At 44.2% G+C, this 16,045-nt stretch overlaps 2 protein-coding genes across 6 annotated transcripts in view; one reads left to right on the top strand and one right to left on the bottom strand.

Annotated features, from left to right (window-relative positions):
• The window catches only part of RANBP10 (RAN binding protein 10), a 49,353-nt gene extending 46,480 nt beyond the window's left edge, over positions 1-2,873 (bottom strand). Inside the window, exons 1-2 of one of the 2 annotated variants that reach the window (XM_061593779.1) lie at positions 2,497-2,873; positions 1,544-1,655 (exon numbers count right to left, since the gene is read on the bottom strand). In XM_061593779.1, coding sequence (XP_061449763.1) covers positions 1,544-1,655; positions 2,497-2,716 — 332 coding nt within the window. In that variant the 5' untranslated portion in view covers positions 2,717-2,873. The remainder of the gene's footprint in view (positions 1-1,543; positions 1,656-2,496) is intronic. The other variant, XM_061593778.1, reaches the window with a different exon arrangement.
• An 863-nt stretch (positions 2,874-3,736) lies between these two features.
• TSNAXIP1 (translin associated factor X interacting protein 1) overlaps positions 3,737-16,045 on the top strand; it is a 35,994-nt gene continuing 23,685 nt past the window's right edge. Inside the window, exons 1-6 of one of the 4 annotated variants that reach the window (XM_061594287.1) lie at positions 3,737-3,800; positions 5,777-5,803; positions 9,263-9,353; positions 11,073-11,170; positions 12,197-12,326; positions 13,220-13,313. In XM_061594287.1, coding sequence (XP_061450271.1) covers positions 3,772-3,800; positions 5,777-5,803; positions 9,263-9,353; positions 11,073-11,170; positions 12,197-12,326; positions 13,220-13,313 — 469 coding nt within the window. In that variant the 5' untranslated portion in view covers positions 3,737-3,771. Of the gene's footprint in view, positions 3,865-5,776; positions 5,804-9,262; positions 9,354-11,072; positions 11,171-12,196; positions 12,327-13,219; positions 13,314-16,045 lie in introns of those variants that run through there. The other 3 variants (XM_061594286.1, XM_061594289.1, XM_061594288.1) reach the window with 3 other exon arrangements.

Here is a 16,045-nt window from a genome sequence, read left to right as displayed (position 1 = left end):
CACAAAAACATTCTGAGTAACAGAGTGAGGAAACGCTATTTAGAAGAGGTGTTTTCTAGTCTTCACACCCATGTAGCGACACTGGATTTACAGGTGTCCACAAATGTGATTTCATCATTACTACAACACCCAGCAATCTAGCATAACTATTCTTCAAATGCAAGCCATCAACGTTAACCTCCCATTGGGACATTGGAGAATATGTTGTAGATATTGTTATAATTGCTATGTTTGGTTTGTTTTATTTATTCTGTTATGTATATTGTTGAGATTTATTGTTTACTTATGTTTATTTAAAATGTGATGTATTGTTTTTCATTTTAATTATGAATTGTATATTATATATTGTATATTGATTTTTATGTTGTAAACCGCCCAGAGAGCTTCGGCTATGGGGCGGTATAGAAATTTAATAAATAATTATAATAATTTCCAGGCTCTTATTTCTCCTCTTCTAAAGCTATCAATCGTTCTTCAATGAACAAAAACGATTTCTGGCAAAGCAACTAACCCAGTCTCCTCCACATTTGACTTTGTTTTTTCTCAGCACCTCACCTTTGAAAAAAAAAGTTTGCTTCATTATTAAGAGCCTCAAAAGAGCACCATAACCACCACAATTTGTGATTATTAATTCAAAGATATTTGCACTAAAGTAAATAGGACCAAAGACAATGAGGCTATTACAGAAAAATGTATTCCAGTGCATGGCCTAAGAAGGTATCACTCGAAAAAATATTTCCTGTTGTTGTTTTACTGGATGAAAAGACTCATTTTCCTATTTTGATCAGAGATTACTGATCCTCAATTCTCACTACCCTGTAAGTTTAATGGGCCATCTATACCCTCAGTTTCTTCTTGTCCATAATCTTTGCCTTGGGCCAATACAAGTAGAAAACTCTTATACATAATTGTTTTACACCACATATGGAGCAACAGTTTGTTCAGTTCCACTCAGCTACAAGGATGGTTTTCCTCCACATGCCTTACAATCACTGCCATATTGGATTTCAGTCCCGACACACTAATAAGCCATACTGGAATTTTAAGATGCAAGCCTGGTATAATTACCCACTAATAGCCAGCAAAGGGAGCAGCATAATAAGCATGCCTCACCTCAGTCTATATTACTGGCTTGGCATTTGATGGCAGGAAGTCAAACCGGTTTTTTAACTTGAACTGGAGTTGAACTTGAATCACAGGGTATCCTCCCAACTGAACATGAATCCAAACCAAAGAAACTGGCTCATTTCCCTATTTTAAAATTAAAAGGTGCAACTTCCTACATGTTGGACTACACAGACACTTTAGGTTGCATTCAACTAAGTCATGTTCAGAGCAGACCCACTGAAATCAATGGACCTAAGTTAGTATGGCCATTAATTTCAATTGATCTACTCTGGGTATGACTTAGTTGGAACAACCCTTAATGTTTCTCCCCCACCCCCCATCCAATATGTCCCTATCAACCAGTGAGACTAGTTCCAAAACCCTCTAGAAGACAGAAAGAAAAATTGTACATGATGGACAAGAAGTGCATACTTACCCATCTCTTCCTTTACTGACTATCTTCACTTCAAAGTAATAAATACCACAGGCTGCAGGGATGGGGTGGGTAGCCCTGACTGAAGCAGCATCCTTGTGATTTTTTCCATGTCCTGAATAAAGGAAAGGAAAAATGAGATCACAGCCTCTTTTACTCCTCAATGGCAACTGTCAGACTAGGACAGGGACTCTGCAAGAGCCAGAATCATTCTGCACAAAAATCCAGAAGACGAAGAGGCTGTCTGGTTGATAAAGCGGCAGGCCCCTGCACTGCACCAGAGGAAAGGACAAGGAGACGGCATGCTTTGCTCTGGTTCTTCCTTTGTCAGTTTGCAAGAAATGACAAGAAAGATAGGCACACGGTTCCAAGTTTGGGACAGACAAGCACTCTGAATTCCAAGGGAAGAGCAAAGGAATTAATTTCTGCTGGGATGCAAACAACAATCAGGTTCCTCTCTCCTGGAGGAAGCTCATGCCAATCCCAGTAACTATCAGGACAGGACAAACCCCCTTCTATATGCACCACACAAACTGGGCTGACCCCTGAGAAGATCCCATCACTGTCAGCACAGCAGACAAGTCAAATGAAGCCAAGTCGAGCCAAGCCCCAACCCGTCTGCGTTCCCCATCCTCAAAATACCTTTGAAAGGATTCTGTATGAATCAGCTTCCCCACGACACCCCCACCCCCAGACCCAAGAAGGGCTTACCAAGACCCTATTGCCAACACGCCCCCTTTGCCTTCGTATTCTCCCTCCCACGCTGCTGCTGTTGCTTCTCCTTCTCCCCGAAGCATTTTTTCATCCCACCCGCAAGCCCGGTACCATCTTCGCCTCTCTCCTCCCACCTTCATCGGGTGCCCCCCCAACAGACACAAGGCCTCGCCCCAATCGCCGCCGCCCTGAATCTTCCCCCTCCAACCATCTCCCCCTGCCGCCTTCCCCATCCCCCCTACCTTTATAGTGGACGCGCAGATTGCCCTGGGAGAGGCCAATATAGTTATACTTGTCCTTGGGGCTCCAGGCGCGCGGCAGCGGCGTTTCGGCCTGGTTTACAGCCGGGTAGAGGCGGCGGAGGCGCTGGCTCAGCTCCTGCTCCTCGGGCGGGGGAGGCGGCGGCGGTGGGGGCAGCGCCGAGTCTCCCCCAGGTAAGAGAGCTGCACCCACGTCCGCCATCTTGGATCTACTATTGTGTCAGAAGGAGGGGAGCTGGACCCGTTTCCCTGGCTGTCCAATGGGAGGCGGGCTCGGCCACAATGGGACCGAAGGGCGCGATGGGAAAACGAGTCCCAAGGCCCCTTCTGGACTGTGTCAAACCGGGTAGTAAGTGACTACAAGTCCCGAGGAACACCGCAAAGGAGGGCCCGCCCCACTATTTGCATCGCAGAGCACGCCGGGATAATGAGTATGATAAGGACTCTGCTGTATTAGCCCAGGAGATTTCTCACCTTTAAGGGCTCTTAAGCTGGGGCGAGTGAACGCCACAGTCAGAGTAAGGATGTTCGGAGTTGCGCAACACGGCTGCAGTCCTATGCTTGCTTAAAGTGGGAACAAGCCCTGCAGGATAAAGTGGGATTCACTTCTGATTAAAAACACATAGTTACCATCCGGTGATAAACTAATGGGGAGGGGAAGGAAGACAGGTGGACAGATATTGGTACCCGGTGACGGCAGTCACACACGTATGCATACACAGAGTGTCACGCACGCATCATTTCAAGAAAATGACATCAGCTTCACCACCACCTCAAAACACAGTTCGCCTCTTCTATAAGAGGCTCGTTTTTATATACGCAGGATTGAGCCCTTCATGCGCTGCAAGGCCGCATTTGGAGCAGCAAAAACAAAACAAAACTCCTTCTGTGCTCCACAGGATGCGACACGACTAGCCCTTCCATCTAAACGCATCACCTGTAGCATCTCCTGAAGGGCTCACGAGTCACACGGCACGACTAGCAAACGTTCCCTTACGCAATTCCCCATGTCAAATGCTTCATATCAGCCTCCTGAAGGCAAACATCAGCTTCCCCTGCCGAAAGGTACCCCACTGTATTATGTACCGGGACACTGGCATGAAATCCTCTGCCCTTACCGACATTGGGTCGCGCGTTGTCTCGGACGCCTCTAGAAGGCGCCGCGGCCTCAGTCTAGACTGGAGGTGGTGTATGTTGCTATGGCGACCGAGCGTAAACAACCTCCGCCGGCGCCGCTCCTCCTTCCTCATCGCCGCCATGGAGAATCGCGCCTCAAGCCTTTTCGGGTGAGTCCTTCGAGATGGAACGAGGGGAAGTCTCTTCTGGAACCACGTTCTTAATCCTAAAGTGGTGAGAAAGGCCTGCTTTTGCCTTAAGGAAAGGCACTTCGCACATGGTCTGATGCATGTTGTTTTTGATAGTTTCTACGGTGTTCCTAGGAACATATTAGGAAGCTGCTTTCGACCAGGACCACATTAATGCCATACATTTATTCCACTATTGTTCCACTTTAAACAGTAATGGCTTTCCCCAAAGTATCCTAGGAAGTGTAGTTTGTGAAGGGTGCTGAGAGTTGTTAGGAGGCTCCTATTCCCCTCAAGAATCTCATATTATTGTTGTTGTTATAAATTTATTTATACCCGCTTTTCGGCCGAAGGCCCTTAAGGCGGCTTACAAAGAAAAATAAACACAAGTATAAAAACACATCAATGAAAGCAATACAATTTACAAAAATTAAACTAAATAACAAATAACATTATTAAGAAAAAAAATGTCCAGGAAAGAAACTCATATAGAGTAAGTGCAATGCATTCACCAGCTATAGTTCAGCTACGGCCCTGTCACAAACATTTGATGAAAATTATATTAACCCTATGCTATACCGGAAGAGTGAGGAACCTTTTTCAGCCCAAGGGCCCCATTCCCTTCTGGGCAACTTTCTATGGCCACATGATGCCAGTGGTGGGCAGGGCTAGAGTCAAAAGTGGGTGGAGCAACATATGTACGTTTTCCTTTTGCACAGTAAACTACCTTCTACGTCCATTCACCGTCTCTGTCCTTTATATCCAGGCAAGCAAGAGGCATTGTCAGAGTTCAAGGCCACATGCCAGCCAGGCAAAAACACTTAGGGTATGAAGCAGAGCCAGTAAGGGGTGTGGGCCTGGGAAGAGTCCTGAGGGCCAGACAGGGAGACTTGAAGGGCCACGTTTGGCCTCTAAGTCTGAGGTTCCCCACTTCTGCTATACAGTATTGAGATCAGTATTCCGCTTTATTATATGCTTCCAATGTGACCCTCAGTGCCGGCCCAAGGCATTTGGTGAAGGTGGTGCCACTCCGTTTGAAGCCAACTTGACTCTTACTTCAACGCTAGTAATGAGACAACATCCTCCACCACACCTGAGGGTAACAGGCTAGCTTAGGGGACTCAGGACAAACCACAGAGCACACACAGCTCTGTCCTCCATTACTTTGCCATTACTCCTCCCCCATTGGCTGGGCCCAGTGTCCTGTAGGACCCTGCAGAGTTGTGTAGCAGAATGGAGAGCTTTGAGCGAGCTTGTGTGTGTGTGTTTGAACCTTTGCTAAGATTCTACCTTCCCTGCAAATTAGTCAGACAGAGGCTTTAAGCTTTAAAATAAGAAAGAACTACTTTATTCTGGAAGTACATGTTTGATAGGAAAGAGTTCTAGATCTAGCTAACTAGCTATGTTGGAGCAGCCGGCACTGGTCCCAGTGCTAGCCCTCATGCTGGTTGAGAGGGAGAGACAAAGGAAAGATGTCTGCTCCCCTCTCGAGAAAGAAGATGACTAAATTGGGAAGGCGGGAAGGAACTGAGATCAACATCCCTTGCATATCAGTCTAGCAGGAAGGAAGAGACAGCAGGAGATCAAAGGACAGGTATAGCCTAGCAACCAAGAGGTCTCCTCTCTAGCTATGCCTTTAGCCCCATGCAGCCTCAACCCACAAGTTGGAGTTGAACCCCATATATTCCAACACCCCACCCCACCCCATTTGCTGCCTAAGGCAGGTACCTCATTCTGCCTAATGGTGGGGCTGGTCCTGGTGTCTGCAGTTTGTTCCTGAGTGTTTTAGGCATTTTGGTAAAATGTTCTGTATGCATGGGCAAAATTTCCTGGTTTTCTGTGCTCTCCTTCTTGGAAAATGATAGCAAAGATACCTTCGCTGTTTAAATAACTAGACCTTGGTACGGTTCAGTCACATGTTGTGGCCATATAATATTTTTTCTCTCTTTTTATTTCAGGACCAGTGGTCAGGACAGTGAGAAAAGGTATTACAATACAAAGAAGAGTAAATTATTTCAATTCATCTTTGGGGTTGCAGTAAGCATTGTTGCTTTATGATAAGGGTGGGTCATCTTTTTGGCCCCGAGGGCTGCATTCAGTGGCAGCTAATAGGCCACATACACACATGTGCACCTTCTCCACTCTCTCAGACACACTGACACACGTAGGCAGGCAGGAGGCTGCAGGCATGACATAACTCCCCGCTCCCCAACTGATTGGTGCTGGGAAGACTTCCTCATCTCTTCCGCTAGGCACTGGGCAGCAAGGAGGTAGGCACTGGGCAGAGATCTCTGTGCATTACCACCTCACTCACCACTGCCCAGCAGAATGGTGCAATCAAATGTGCTCCCCTCAGCCTGCCAACCAACCGTTTTGTGGGGTTTGGAAATCATACTTGCAAAGGGGAAGAAGGCAAAAAGGAATAGTCATCCCTATGCATCTTCCTCCCCATGTAGATTGCGTTCCCCTCTGCAGCCCACCAGACACTTGTTTGGCAGGCTGAAGGGAGCGCAGGGTGGGGGGGTGATTTTGGCAGGGGAACTAGTAGGCAACCTGCAGCAGAAGATTTGCAGAAGCGGCATTTGGCCTGCAGGTTCCCCACTTGTGCTTTATGAGCTTCTTTGGCAGCAACTGCCTACTATAGGGGAATGTTCACTAATGTAGTGGCAAATTGAGAAGTGCAGGATCCCTTTGTGAGTCATGCCAGGCCTCTCACTGCCACCCCTTTTAAGGTTATACCACTGACAGTATTGGGGACTGCATAACTGACTTGGAAAATTATAGCAATAAAGAAAAAAACATCCATGATGTTATATGAAAAAAGTAATGGGACGAAGTCCCAACGTGTCCCCCCTCCAAAACACACCTGGGAATGTTTGTTTATTTACTGTGTCCTATTTGATAATTTATTACCTTTGTGTCTTGCCCTTCCTCATAGAAACTTAGAGCCACATCTATGGTGCTCCCAGATGATCTCCCATACAGTTAGTGATCAAACACACACTGGGCTGTGATTAGCCTTTCAGAGATGAACATACATGGGGCTCCATTGGATTTCTCCACACAGCTGTAGTCACCAGGATTAAGCAGGAGCAATTAACCTGAATTTAAAATAAAAACCAGTGATGCTTATCTGCCCCACCTCCACAAGCCACGTTTGACAGGTGGATGGGGCTGCCTACCTGTCAATCACCTGATGTTACAACTATGTCAGATGACCTGTTTCTGTTTGTGTGGTTTGAAATCAAGCCACGTAAACAAAAGCGCAGCACAGAGCTTTGAAGGTGCTAGCAATCAGCAGATTGGTGCCTGCAAACTCTGTTTTGGCCCAGCTATGTCTTTCCCTGTGCCATACCTGAGAACTTATATGACATCAAGTGTAGGGCAGGTGGGTGTGGATGAATAAAACAGTCTCTTGGGCCAAGTGGGGTGGTTTGGCAGACCTAATGAGGCCTGTGGGTCTGGAGGTTTCCTGGAGGTTATTCCATCAACTGATAGGAACCAGAATGAAAGCGTCACAATGAAAGCGTCACTCTGGAAAAGGACTAACTCAGCCTACAGTAATACCAAGGTAGTTAGTGAATCTGGGAGTGATGGAGATGTTATCTTACAGAGCAATTTCATACCTGCCGATGGACCATAGGGTGGAATTCAGCCAGCACTAGCCTTACTCAAAGTAGATCCATTGAAGTTAATGAACAGGACCAACTTAGATTTGTTAATTCCGGTGGTCTACTCTGAGTAGGGCTTAGTTGAATATTACCCATAGAATTTGACATAAGTCTTGCGACACTGGTAGAATTCAACATACGCCACTGGCATGAAAGATACACTATTTGAACACATCAGTGGAGCACTATCTTTGCTGCTGGGAATGGCTCTACCATGGAGTATTTGGCCACGTTCATACCATACATTTATTTCACTATCATTCCATTTTAAACTGTCATGGCTTCAACAAAGAATCCTGGGAAGTGTAGTTTGTGAAGGGTGCTAAGAGTTGTTAGGCAACCCTTATTATCCTCACAGAGCTAGAATTTCCAGAGAGGTTTAACAGTCAGTCGCTCTTCCCAGAGAATGCTGGAAATTGTAGCTCTGTGAGGGAAATAGGTGTCGTTTAAGTTCCAGAGCTTGGAAAAGTTACTTTTTTGAACTACAACTCCCATCAGCCCAATCCAGTGGCCATGCTGGCTGGGGCTGATGGGAGTTGTAGTTTAAAAAAGTATTTTTTCCAAGCTCTGCCCCTAACAACTCTCAGCACCCTTCACAACCTACACTTCCCAGGATTCTTTCGGGAAGCCATGACGGTTTAAAGTGGAATGATAGTGAAATAAATGTATGGTGTGAATGTGGTCTTCCACCAGTATATCTATTCCACTAGCATATCTGTCATAGTGTCATTAAATCTGTTGTTCTGCCAGCAGAGCAGGGCTTATGCCAAATTCCATAGCCCCTCAACCAGCATACCCTTACTATCCTGGTTAGGAAACTGACATGAAATCAATGTTCCCCTTTTGGGGTAGAACAGGGAACTCTGCTACAAACATATCAGTACCTATGTGCCAAAGCCAGCATGTGAAAGGAGGGTCAAGGGATGAGAATGTGAGCCTGATGTATGTTCCTGGCTTCATGAAAAAGCAGTAATATTATGTTTAAGAGAGCTAGTGTGGTATAGTGGTTAAGGTGTTGGACTATGGCTTGGGAGACCAGGGTTCGAAACCCCACACAGCCATGAAGCTCACTGGGTGACCTGGGGCCAGTCACTGCCTCTCAGCCTCAGAGGGAGGCAATGGTAAACCGCCTCTGAATACTGCTTACCATGAAAACCTTATTAATATATATCACAGAGCCAGTGTGGCATAGTGGTTAGAGTGTTGGACTATGACCTGGGAGACCAGGGTTCGATTTCCCACACAGCCATGAAGCTCACTGGGTGACCTTGGGCCAGTCACCGCCTCTCAGCCTCAGAGGGAGGCAATGGTAAACCCCCTCTAAATACCGCTTACCATGAAAGCCCTATTCATAGGGTCGCCATAAGTCGGAATCGACTTGAAGGCAGTCCATTTCCATTTTTTTTCATTATGTTTAAATCACAATTACATGTTTTTGGATGCAGGACTGTGACAATGAAAAGATATAATCACATAGGGTGGTATTCAGTGCTAGTGCCACTTAAGAGTAGACCCATTGAAGTTAATGGGCATGAGCAACTTAGGTTCATTCATTTCAGTGGGTCTGCTCTAAGTAGGGCTAGCATTGGGTACAACCCATAGCAACTAAGGAGTCTATTCCTAGCAGCTGACCCATTTGTGTTAACAGACTTTCCTTTGAGATACAATAAGGAGGCAGGGGATTGAGAAGAATGAATGACATTATTCACTCACCCTTTGATTGAGCAACTTTCTCAGTGGCATTGCAATTTCCTCTTCTTACCATTTATCCAGGGTCTCATTCCCGCAATCTTCTCAGGGTTACCAAGAAAGCTTGCCTGTTCTAAAGGAATCATCTCATGCTCAGAAGAAACGAAAATCTCTGGTGAGTTTGAGCAGCTCCAGCAAGGAGCCTGCTAACCACTGCAGTTATCCTCTTTGGGCTCCCACTGTGGCTACAGGTTTAGGCAAGGGGAATCCTCTGATGCCCTTCCTATGGAACCTACCCAAGTGCCTTCTTTGTTGGCTTACACATTGTTCCAAATTGTTTGCTATTTTCTTTAAAATATTTATACCCTGACTTCCTATCCTGTCCCTGGGATGCCCAACTGGGCGTACTGTTGTACCAGGCTCAGAGCCAGCAGAGGGGCCCAGACTCTGAGCTTCATTTTTTTTTTTAAAAAAGGTAAGTCTCTACGTATGGAGGATCAGAGATACAAAACATAATATGTGGGCATAATTCTAACTAATTTATTTGTAAGGAATAAATCCAGTACCACCTTGCACTGTTTTTAGCCAATGGGCAAGATCATATCTGTGGCTAATGAATGCTACAGACAAATTCTAGAGCTGCACACACACCAGGGAAGACCAAGAAACAGCTTCAAAATTAGCCAGGAAGTCCCTTCTGGAGAAAGGAGTTTCTGGTTCATGTTGAAGCCTTTTTTTTGGTCTTCTCTGGTCTGTGTGCAACCCCTAGTTTTTCTCTAGGCTCAGACAGTGGAAAAGAGACTTCCTGGTTTATTTTGAAGCTGTGTTTTTTCCCCCTCTTCCCTGGTAAAGAAGTAATTCCTGCCCAGAGAAAACAATAAAGAAATCCAGGATATTAGTGTAGCTATGGACAGTGGTGTGTCCACTCAAAAGGAAATGGTAGCAGCAAAGACAGGAAGAATTTCATGCTCTTTGTAACCTAGGTTCAATTTCATGTTTTTTTCCTGAGTATGTAAACATTTTTTAAAAATACTGTCCTGCTGATCAAAATGCAAATGAAATCCATCATTAGTAAATCTGCCTTGCAGTGGGCTTGAGAAAGTATGGGTTATGTGATCCATGCAAAGTAAACTAGTGTTGTTATACTTGTATTGCTAAGGGGAGGGCTCAGAGAGAGAGAGAGAGAGAGAGTGGTGTATGACAATCCTGCAGTGTAGTCCAGTGTTATCCAGTCTCTTGGCATGTTAGATTTTAGGGAATGCAGTTTGGTGGTAGTGGGCCTTTAAATTGATTATAGCAAGAACATGGAGGGACGGGGTGATTCATTGCTTTCCAATGCATGGGGGGGAAGTCAATGAATGAACAGGAGTTGTTGCTGCAACATGCTTTATTGCAACTGCTGTAATATATTAAGCATCAAAGAGTGCTTGAAACACTTGTATCTCCTCTCCTAAGTAAGGGAAGGAATAGCCTGTTTCACCCTGATGGAAAAGGACACAAGGGGTACAGCTCTGCTCAGGAGACACTGATAACACAATCCTAATCATGTCTACTCAGAAGTCAGTCATATGAATTCATATTCCTAGGTAAGTTGGGCTAGGATTGCAGCCTAAGACTGGGACCTGTTCTCTTCCCTTGCTGGGTGATTGCTTGTTATTCAAAGAGCTGAGCCATTCTGGTGCTGAATGCTAGAAGTGGAGATTTTCTAACTTTTGCAATAAAGCTCCTATGTTGCAGTTCCTAAGCTGAAATTGCTAGTAGGTGGATACATTCCCCCCTCCCCCAGCTGAAATCACTATGAAGCGAGGGTTGTGAACCACACTGACACCAGGGTTCCTGCTTGAACCGCACAGGGAGGCCAATTATCATCATCCATCACTTTTCCTTTTCTCAGGGCCTCTCTAGCAGTCAGTTGTCTTCATGGCCTGCATATGCACCGGGGCAAATTATCCTGCAGAATCGAAAACCTTGCACTGTCCCCAAATGGCAATGGTATGTGAGAGCAACATTTTTACTAGTGCATTAAAAGTGAGGTTTTCCAGGCTTATCACCACTACAAATGGATATTGAATTTATACAGAGAATCCTGGGAACTGTAGTCTGGTAAGGTGCCAAGACCTCTCTATCAGTGGAGGAGGGTGTCCAGAATGGGTTTTCTCCTCCCACTCATTATAGAGCAGGAGTGGGGAACCTAAGGCCCGGAGGCCAAATGTGGCCCTCCAGGTCTCTCTATCTGGCCCTTGGAATCTTCCTCAGCTTCACTAGTTACTGGCACTGCCTTGTACCCTCCTTGAATGTTTTTGCCTTGCTGGAATGTGCCCTTGAACTCTGACCATGCTTCTTGCTTGCCTGGGTAAAGGATAGAGAAGGATGTGTGAGTATGCGTAGAAACTAGCCTATCGCACAAAGGTAAAATTAACCTTCATTGCTCTGCCCACTTTTGCTCCTGGCCCTGCTCTCCACTGGCATATGGCCCCTGAAAGGCTGCCCAGAAGGAAATGCGGCCCTCAGCCTGACAAAGGTTTCCCACCCGTGCTCTAGAGGCATGGCTTAATTATACAAAGGAGGTCAACTTTGGACCTGTTAATGTAGCCCCTCTGAGTTCCACTCCCGCTCATTACTTATGGTGCTTTGCTTTTGAGCTTCTGTTTTGCAGCTTTAAGTCAGTGCTTTTGATATGGATTTTTATTTTCTAATAGTTTTCTCCAGGGAATTCTAGGAGCTGTCGTTTAATAATGTGCAGAGACTTGTGTTAAATGTTCCTAATACCGTGTCAGAACTCCTAAGGTGCTCTTGGAAGAGGGAATGGCTGGTAAATCAGTTTGTCTGTTTAGGTGTGACCATTGGGAGCCATTTTACATCTCTGTAAGCAGTGTACACAGCTTTCCTAGTGTGTACTGAATTTTCCTTCTGAAATGCAGATATTTTGGAAGAGAAATCTGGCATGATAATAAAAAGTGTAGGATACTGAAATGTGAAAATTTGTATGTAGTAAAATTTAATTTTTTTACCTTCCAGCACCAACAAAGAGCAATTTCCTCTTTCCATATCAAAGCCACGCTACCTCCAAGATCTGGAATCCCATCTGCGGAGAGAACTGCAAGCTCTGGACTTTACTAAAGGGAAGGTTCAGGAACTTAAACTCCAGGTCTGACCATTGAACAGTTCTAGTACAGATACTGTTGACTGTAAAACCTTGGGTATGAACACATTTACTAAGGTCCACCAAGAGGTTTATTATTAAAGGGAAAGGGGTGAATATAGAAGGCTGCTGTGACCAGCAATGACAGCAAAATGAACATAAAAACTTAAGAGTTCTGCTGGATAAGACCAAAGTCCTATATAGTCCAGCATCCTGATTCCCACAATAGCCAACTAGATGCCTCTATGACCCCCACAAACAGGATATGAGGGTAATAGCCCTTTCCTGTTGATACTGCACAGGCATGGTGCCTCTTAGGTAGCCACTGGTCACCTTATCCTCCATAAATTTGTCGAATCCCCTTTTAACAGTAATTTGTTTTGAATATGCCAGGTCTCATGTCTCCTCTCTGAGTTATGTGGCACTACTAGGGCTGGTTCCAAGTTTGAGGGGGCCCTGGGCACAGTTAGCCCCCTCCTCTGTTGGTGGGCCTCCTCTGACTTACTTGGTGGTGGCAGACATTTTAATTTCCCGTAGAGCTCACAGTTATGCTCCATCAGGGGCATTGTAGGAAATTAATATGGCACCTCAACCCACTGTCTGGGGTTCTCAGACTGCTGGACTGGAAATGGATGGGATCCTGGCAGGTGCCCAAGGAGGCCAGATGCCAACACCAGCTCTGTGTTCTGGAGTGTTATTGCGACTAAAAGTGTAATTTCGTTCTTTCAAATACTGTCCAGCAATCTAATAGCAGTCAAAATAAAGTATGCATCCCTTTTTAAAAAAAAGATTATATCCCACTATTGGTCATCACGCCTAAATATGAAAAAATATGCAATCAACAGAGGTTATGGCAGTACTGGGTTTGTTGTTTTCTCACTTTCTCTCTGTCTCATTAGCCTTACAGAGAAATATTTGAGTTCTTCATGGAAGAATTCAAAACCTACAAGCCACTGTTGGCTTCCATCAAGAATGAGTACGAAATGACTATAGGTAAGGGAGCCTTGATGCCATCATACCAAATGCAACAATTCTGAACAAGCAAATTTGCATAGCTAATCTACTGCGTAGAGGATCAGAGACCTTACAGTAGATTAATAGACTTTACCAGTAAAAATGGATGAATTATAATAATTGTAAATTACTTTCCTCCTACTGAGGATGAGAAATTGCAAACATGCAAAATGTTTCCTATAAAACCCACACATCATCCCTGCAGCAGTTATGTCATGGAGGAAGATACATAGCATAGGATTTACTAGATAATAACACTGTTGGGAACAAAAGCCTCACTTATTCCAGAAGAAGGCAAGTAATTTACCTAGTTCCTCTCAGGCAGCTTTCTCTCTCTTGGATGCTATCGTAGAATCTTAGGTCTAGAAGAAACCAGAAGAGATCATAATGTTCACCACTTAAGCAGCAGGTTAACAAGGCTCTCGAGGCTTATCACATTATAACCTTAGCACCTCATTTTTAGGCCTTCAAGTTCTGAACCACAAAAGTCACTAGGTGACTTTGGGCCACTCACTCTCTCTGTCTTATTTTCATTAAGAGTTGTTTGCAGGATAGTGGGAAGAGGAAATCCATGTATGTATGCTATCATGAGCCCCTTGGAGAAACATAATAAATGAAGTCACTGACCAACCGAAGACTGCATTGGAACAATAGAACAAGACCTATGCCAATATTGATAAAATGTAGTGTCCTGGTAAATTTTCTGCCTAATATTTCAAGTTAGTGCAGGTGTCAATTTTCTGTGTCAGAAATACCCAGACAATTTCAATAAATAATTTTGGTAGTTTATTGAATTTATAGCCTTCTTAGATATTGAGAGAAAAGTTTGTGAAAACAAATATGTGGGGTTGTACCCCATGTCCTTGTGGACTCCACTGTAATAGAATGTTTCCTAAATTGTTAAAACTGCATTGAGCTGCATCTGTCAGTAATGATCCCTCACTGTAGCAGAGAACATCCCTTCTCTTTTTTGAAGTAATAGAAAAATGGCCTGCAATCTGCTTTGACTCAAGGGCATCTCACTGCTTTGTTGCTCTAGAGCAGCCTTTCCCAACCAGTGTGCCCCCAGATGTTGTTGGACCACAATTCCCATCTTTACTGACCATTGGCAATGCTGGCTGAGGTTGATGGGAGTTGTGGTCCAACAACATCTGGAGGCACACTGGTTGGGAAAGGCTGCTGTAGAGCACTATTCTTCAACCTTGGGTCCCCAGAGGTTGTTGGACTACAACTCCCATCATCCTTGGCCATTGGCTAAGGTCATTGGGAGTTGTAGTCCATCATCATCTGGGGAGTCAAGGTTAAAGAACAGTGCTCTAGAGAACAAAGAGTGAATTTATAGAATTACTATAACCTCATTAATGATTTTCCCACAACCAAAGCCAGGAAAATGGAAAAAATGAATAAATTAGGGTAGTGAACATTTATATTTGAAGGTTTGTTTTCTCTTTGATTTGAAATCATTTGTTAATTTTATATAATTTGTTTGATAACTTTATGATTTACTCTTTTATGGGGGGGCATATATAGGACATTCCACTTAGGGTCAGCCTTCTCCAGCCTGGTACCCTCCAGATCAATAGTCACAGCTGATGAGGTGCCAGGATGGGGAAATATCCAGAGGGCACCAGGTTGCAGAAGGCTGACAGACCCTTCCTCCTATTAGTTCCCCATATCCTTCATCCAGGCCTACATAGAAGGAAAATCCTCTTTCCTTTCTTCTTGCCTACCCCACAAAATTCACACTACAGTGTGTCACATGCCAAGAGCAGATGTAAACAACGCACTGCATCTGACCAGAGAGCCCCAAATGACCCAAGCAAACTGAGTCAAGGAATATAGGGATGCAAAAAACACATCCCAGTATCAGCTTTTATTATAAGCACCTTCTACAATCTATCGCCCAAATTCTTCCCAAAGTGATCAATAGAATTCACGTCATGATCCTAAATAGTACTTCCTAAGCAAGGCTTGTGCCCAAGGTAGGGATAAGGGAGAAATTTGATACAGTTCTCATTTAAAGGCAAATTATCAAATCTGCATTATATGACAACTGAAACACAGCTGTCCTTTGAAATTCGCACTTCTCCGAATTTGGTGACGCAGTTCCCCAAACAAACATTTTTTGTAATGTATATATTATGTGAAAGTGTGCATAAAAATAAATATATTGGTGGAAATAAAACACAATCATGTATTATATTAGGAGAAATTGCAAAAATGTGTGCATTAGTCAAACCCACATACAAAAAATGTGTTTACTAGGAGAAATTTGCACTAAAATGCAGAAGAATTTTCATGAGGAATTTTTTTGAAAAAAATGTTTTTAAAGTTGTTTTGTTTTAATGTATTTTCAGGTCTGTTTTTATGATGTTTTAAAGTGTTTTTACTGCTTTTGTTTGCCGCCCTGAGCTCCTGCTGGGGGGAAGGGCGGGATATAAATGAAATAATAAATAAATAAATAAATTGCTGCAGAATTATGGAGAACTGAATTTAATACTAGAAAAATGAGAACCAGAGGGAACTGAGATACTTCCTTCCCTACTCAGGGGTGGGGAACCTTTTGGCATCCAGAGGTTTTTGGACTTCAGCTCCCATCAGCCTCAGACAGCATGACCAATGGTCAGGGATGAGGGGAGTTCTAATCTAGCAGGTTCACAATTCCCTATCTCTGTTCTAAGGAGAAAACCCCATTGAATTTGTAATGAGCA

The sequence above is a fragment of the Rhineura floridana genome, chromosome 13 (genome assembly GCF_030035675.1).
Source record: "Rhineura floridana isolate rRhiFlo1 chromosome 13, rRhiFlo1.hap2, whole genome shotgun sequence".
Classification (NCBI taxonomy): domain Eukaryota; kingdom Metazoa; phylum Chordata; class Lepidosauria; order Squamata; family Rhineuridae; genus Rhineura; species Rhineura floridana.
Note: the sequence above shows the minus strand (reverse complement) of the source record. Positions and strands in the feature narration are given on the sequence as shown.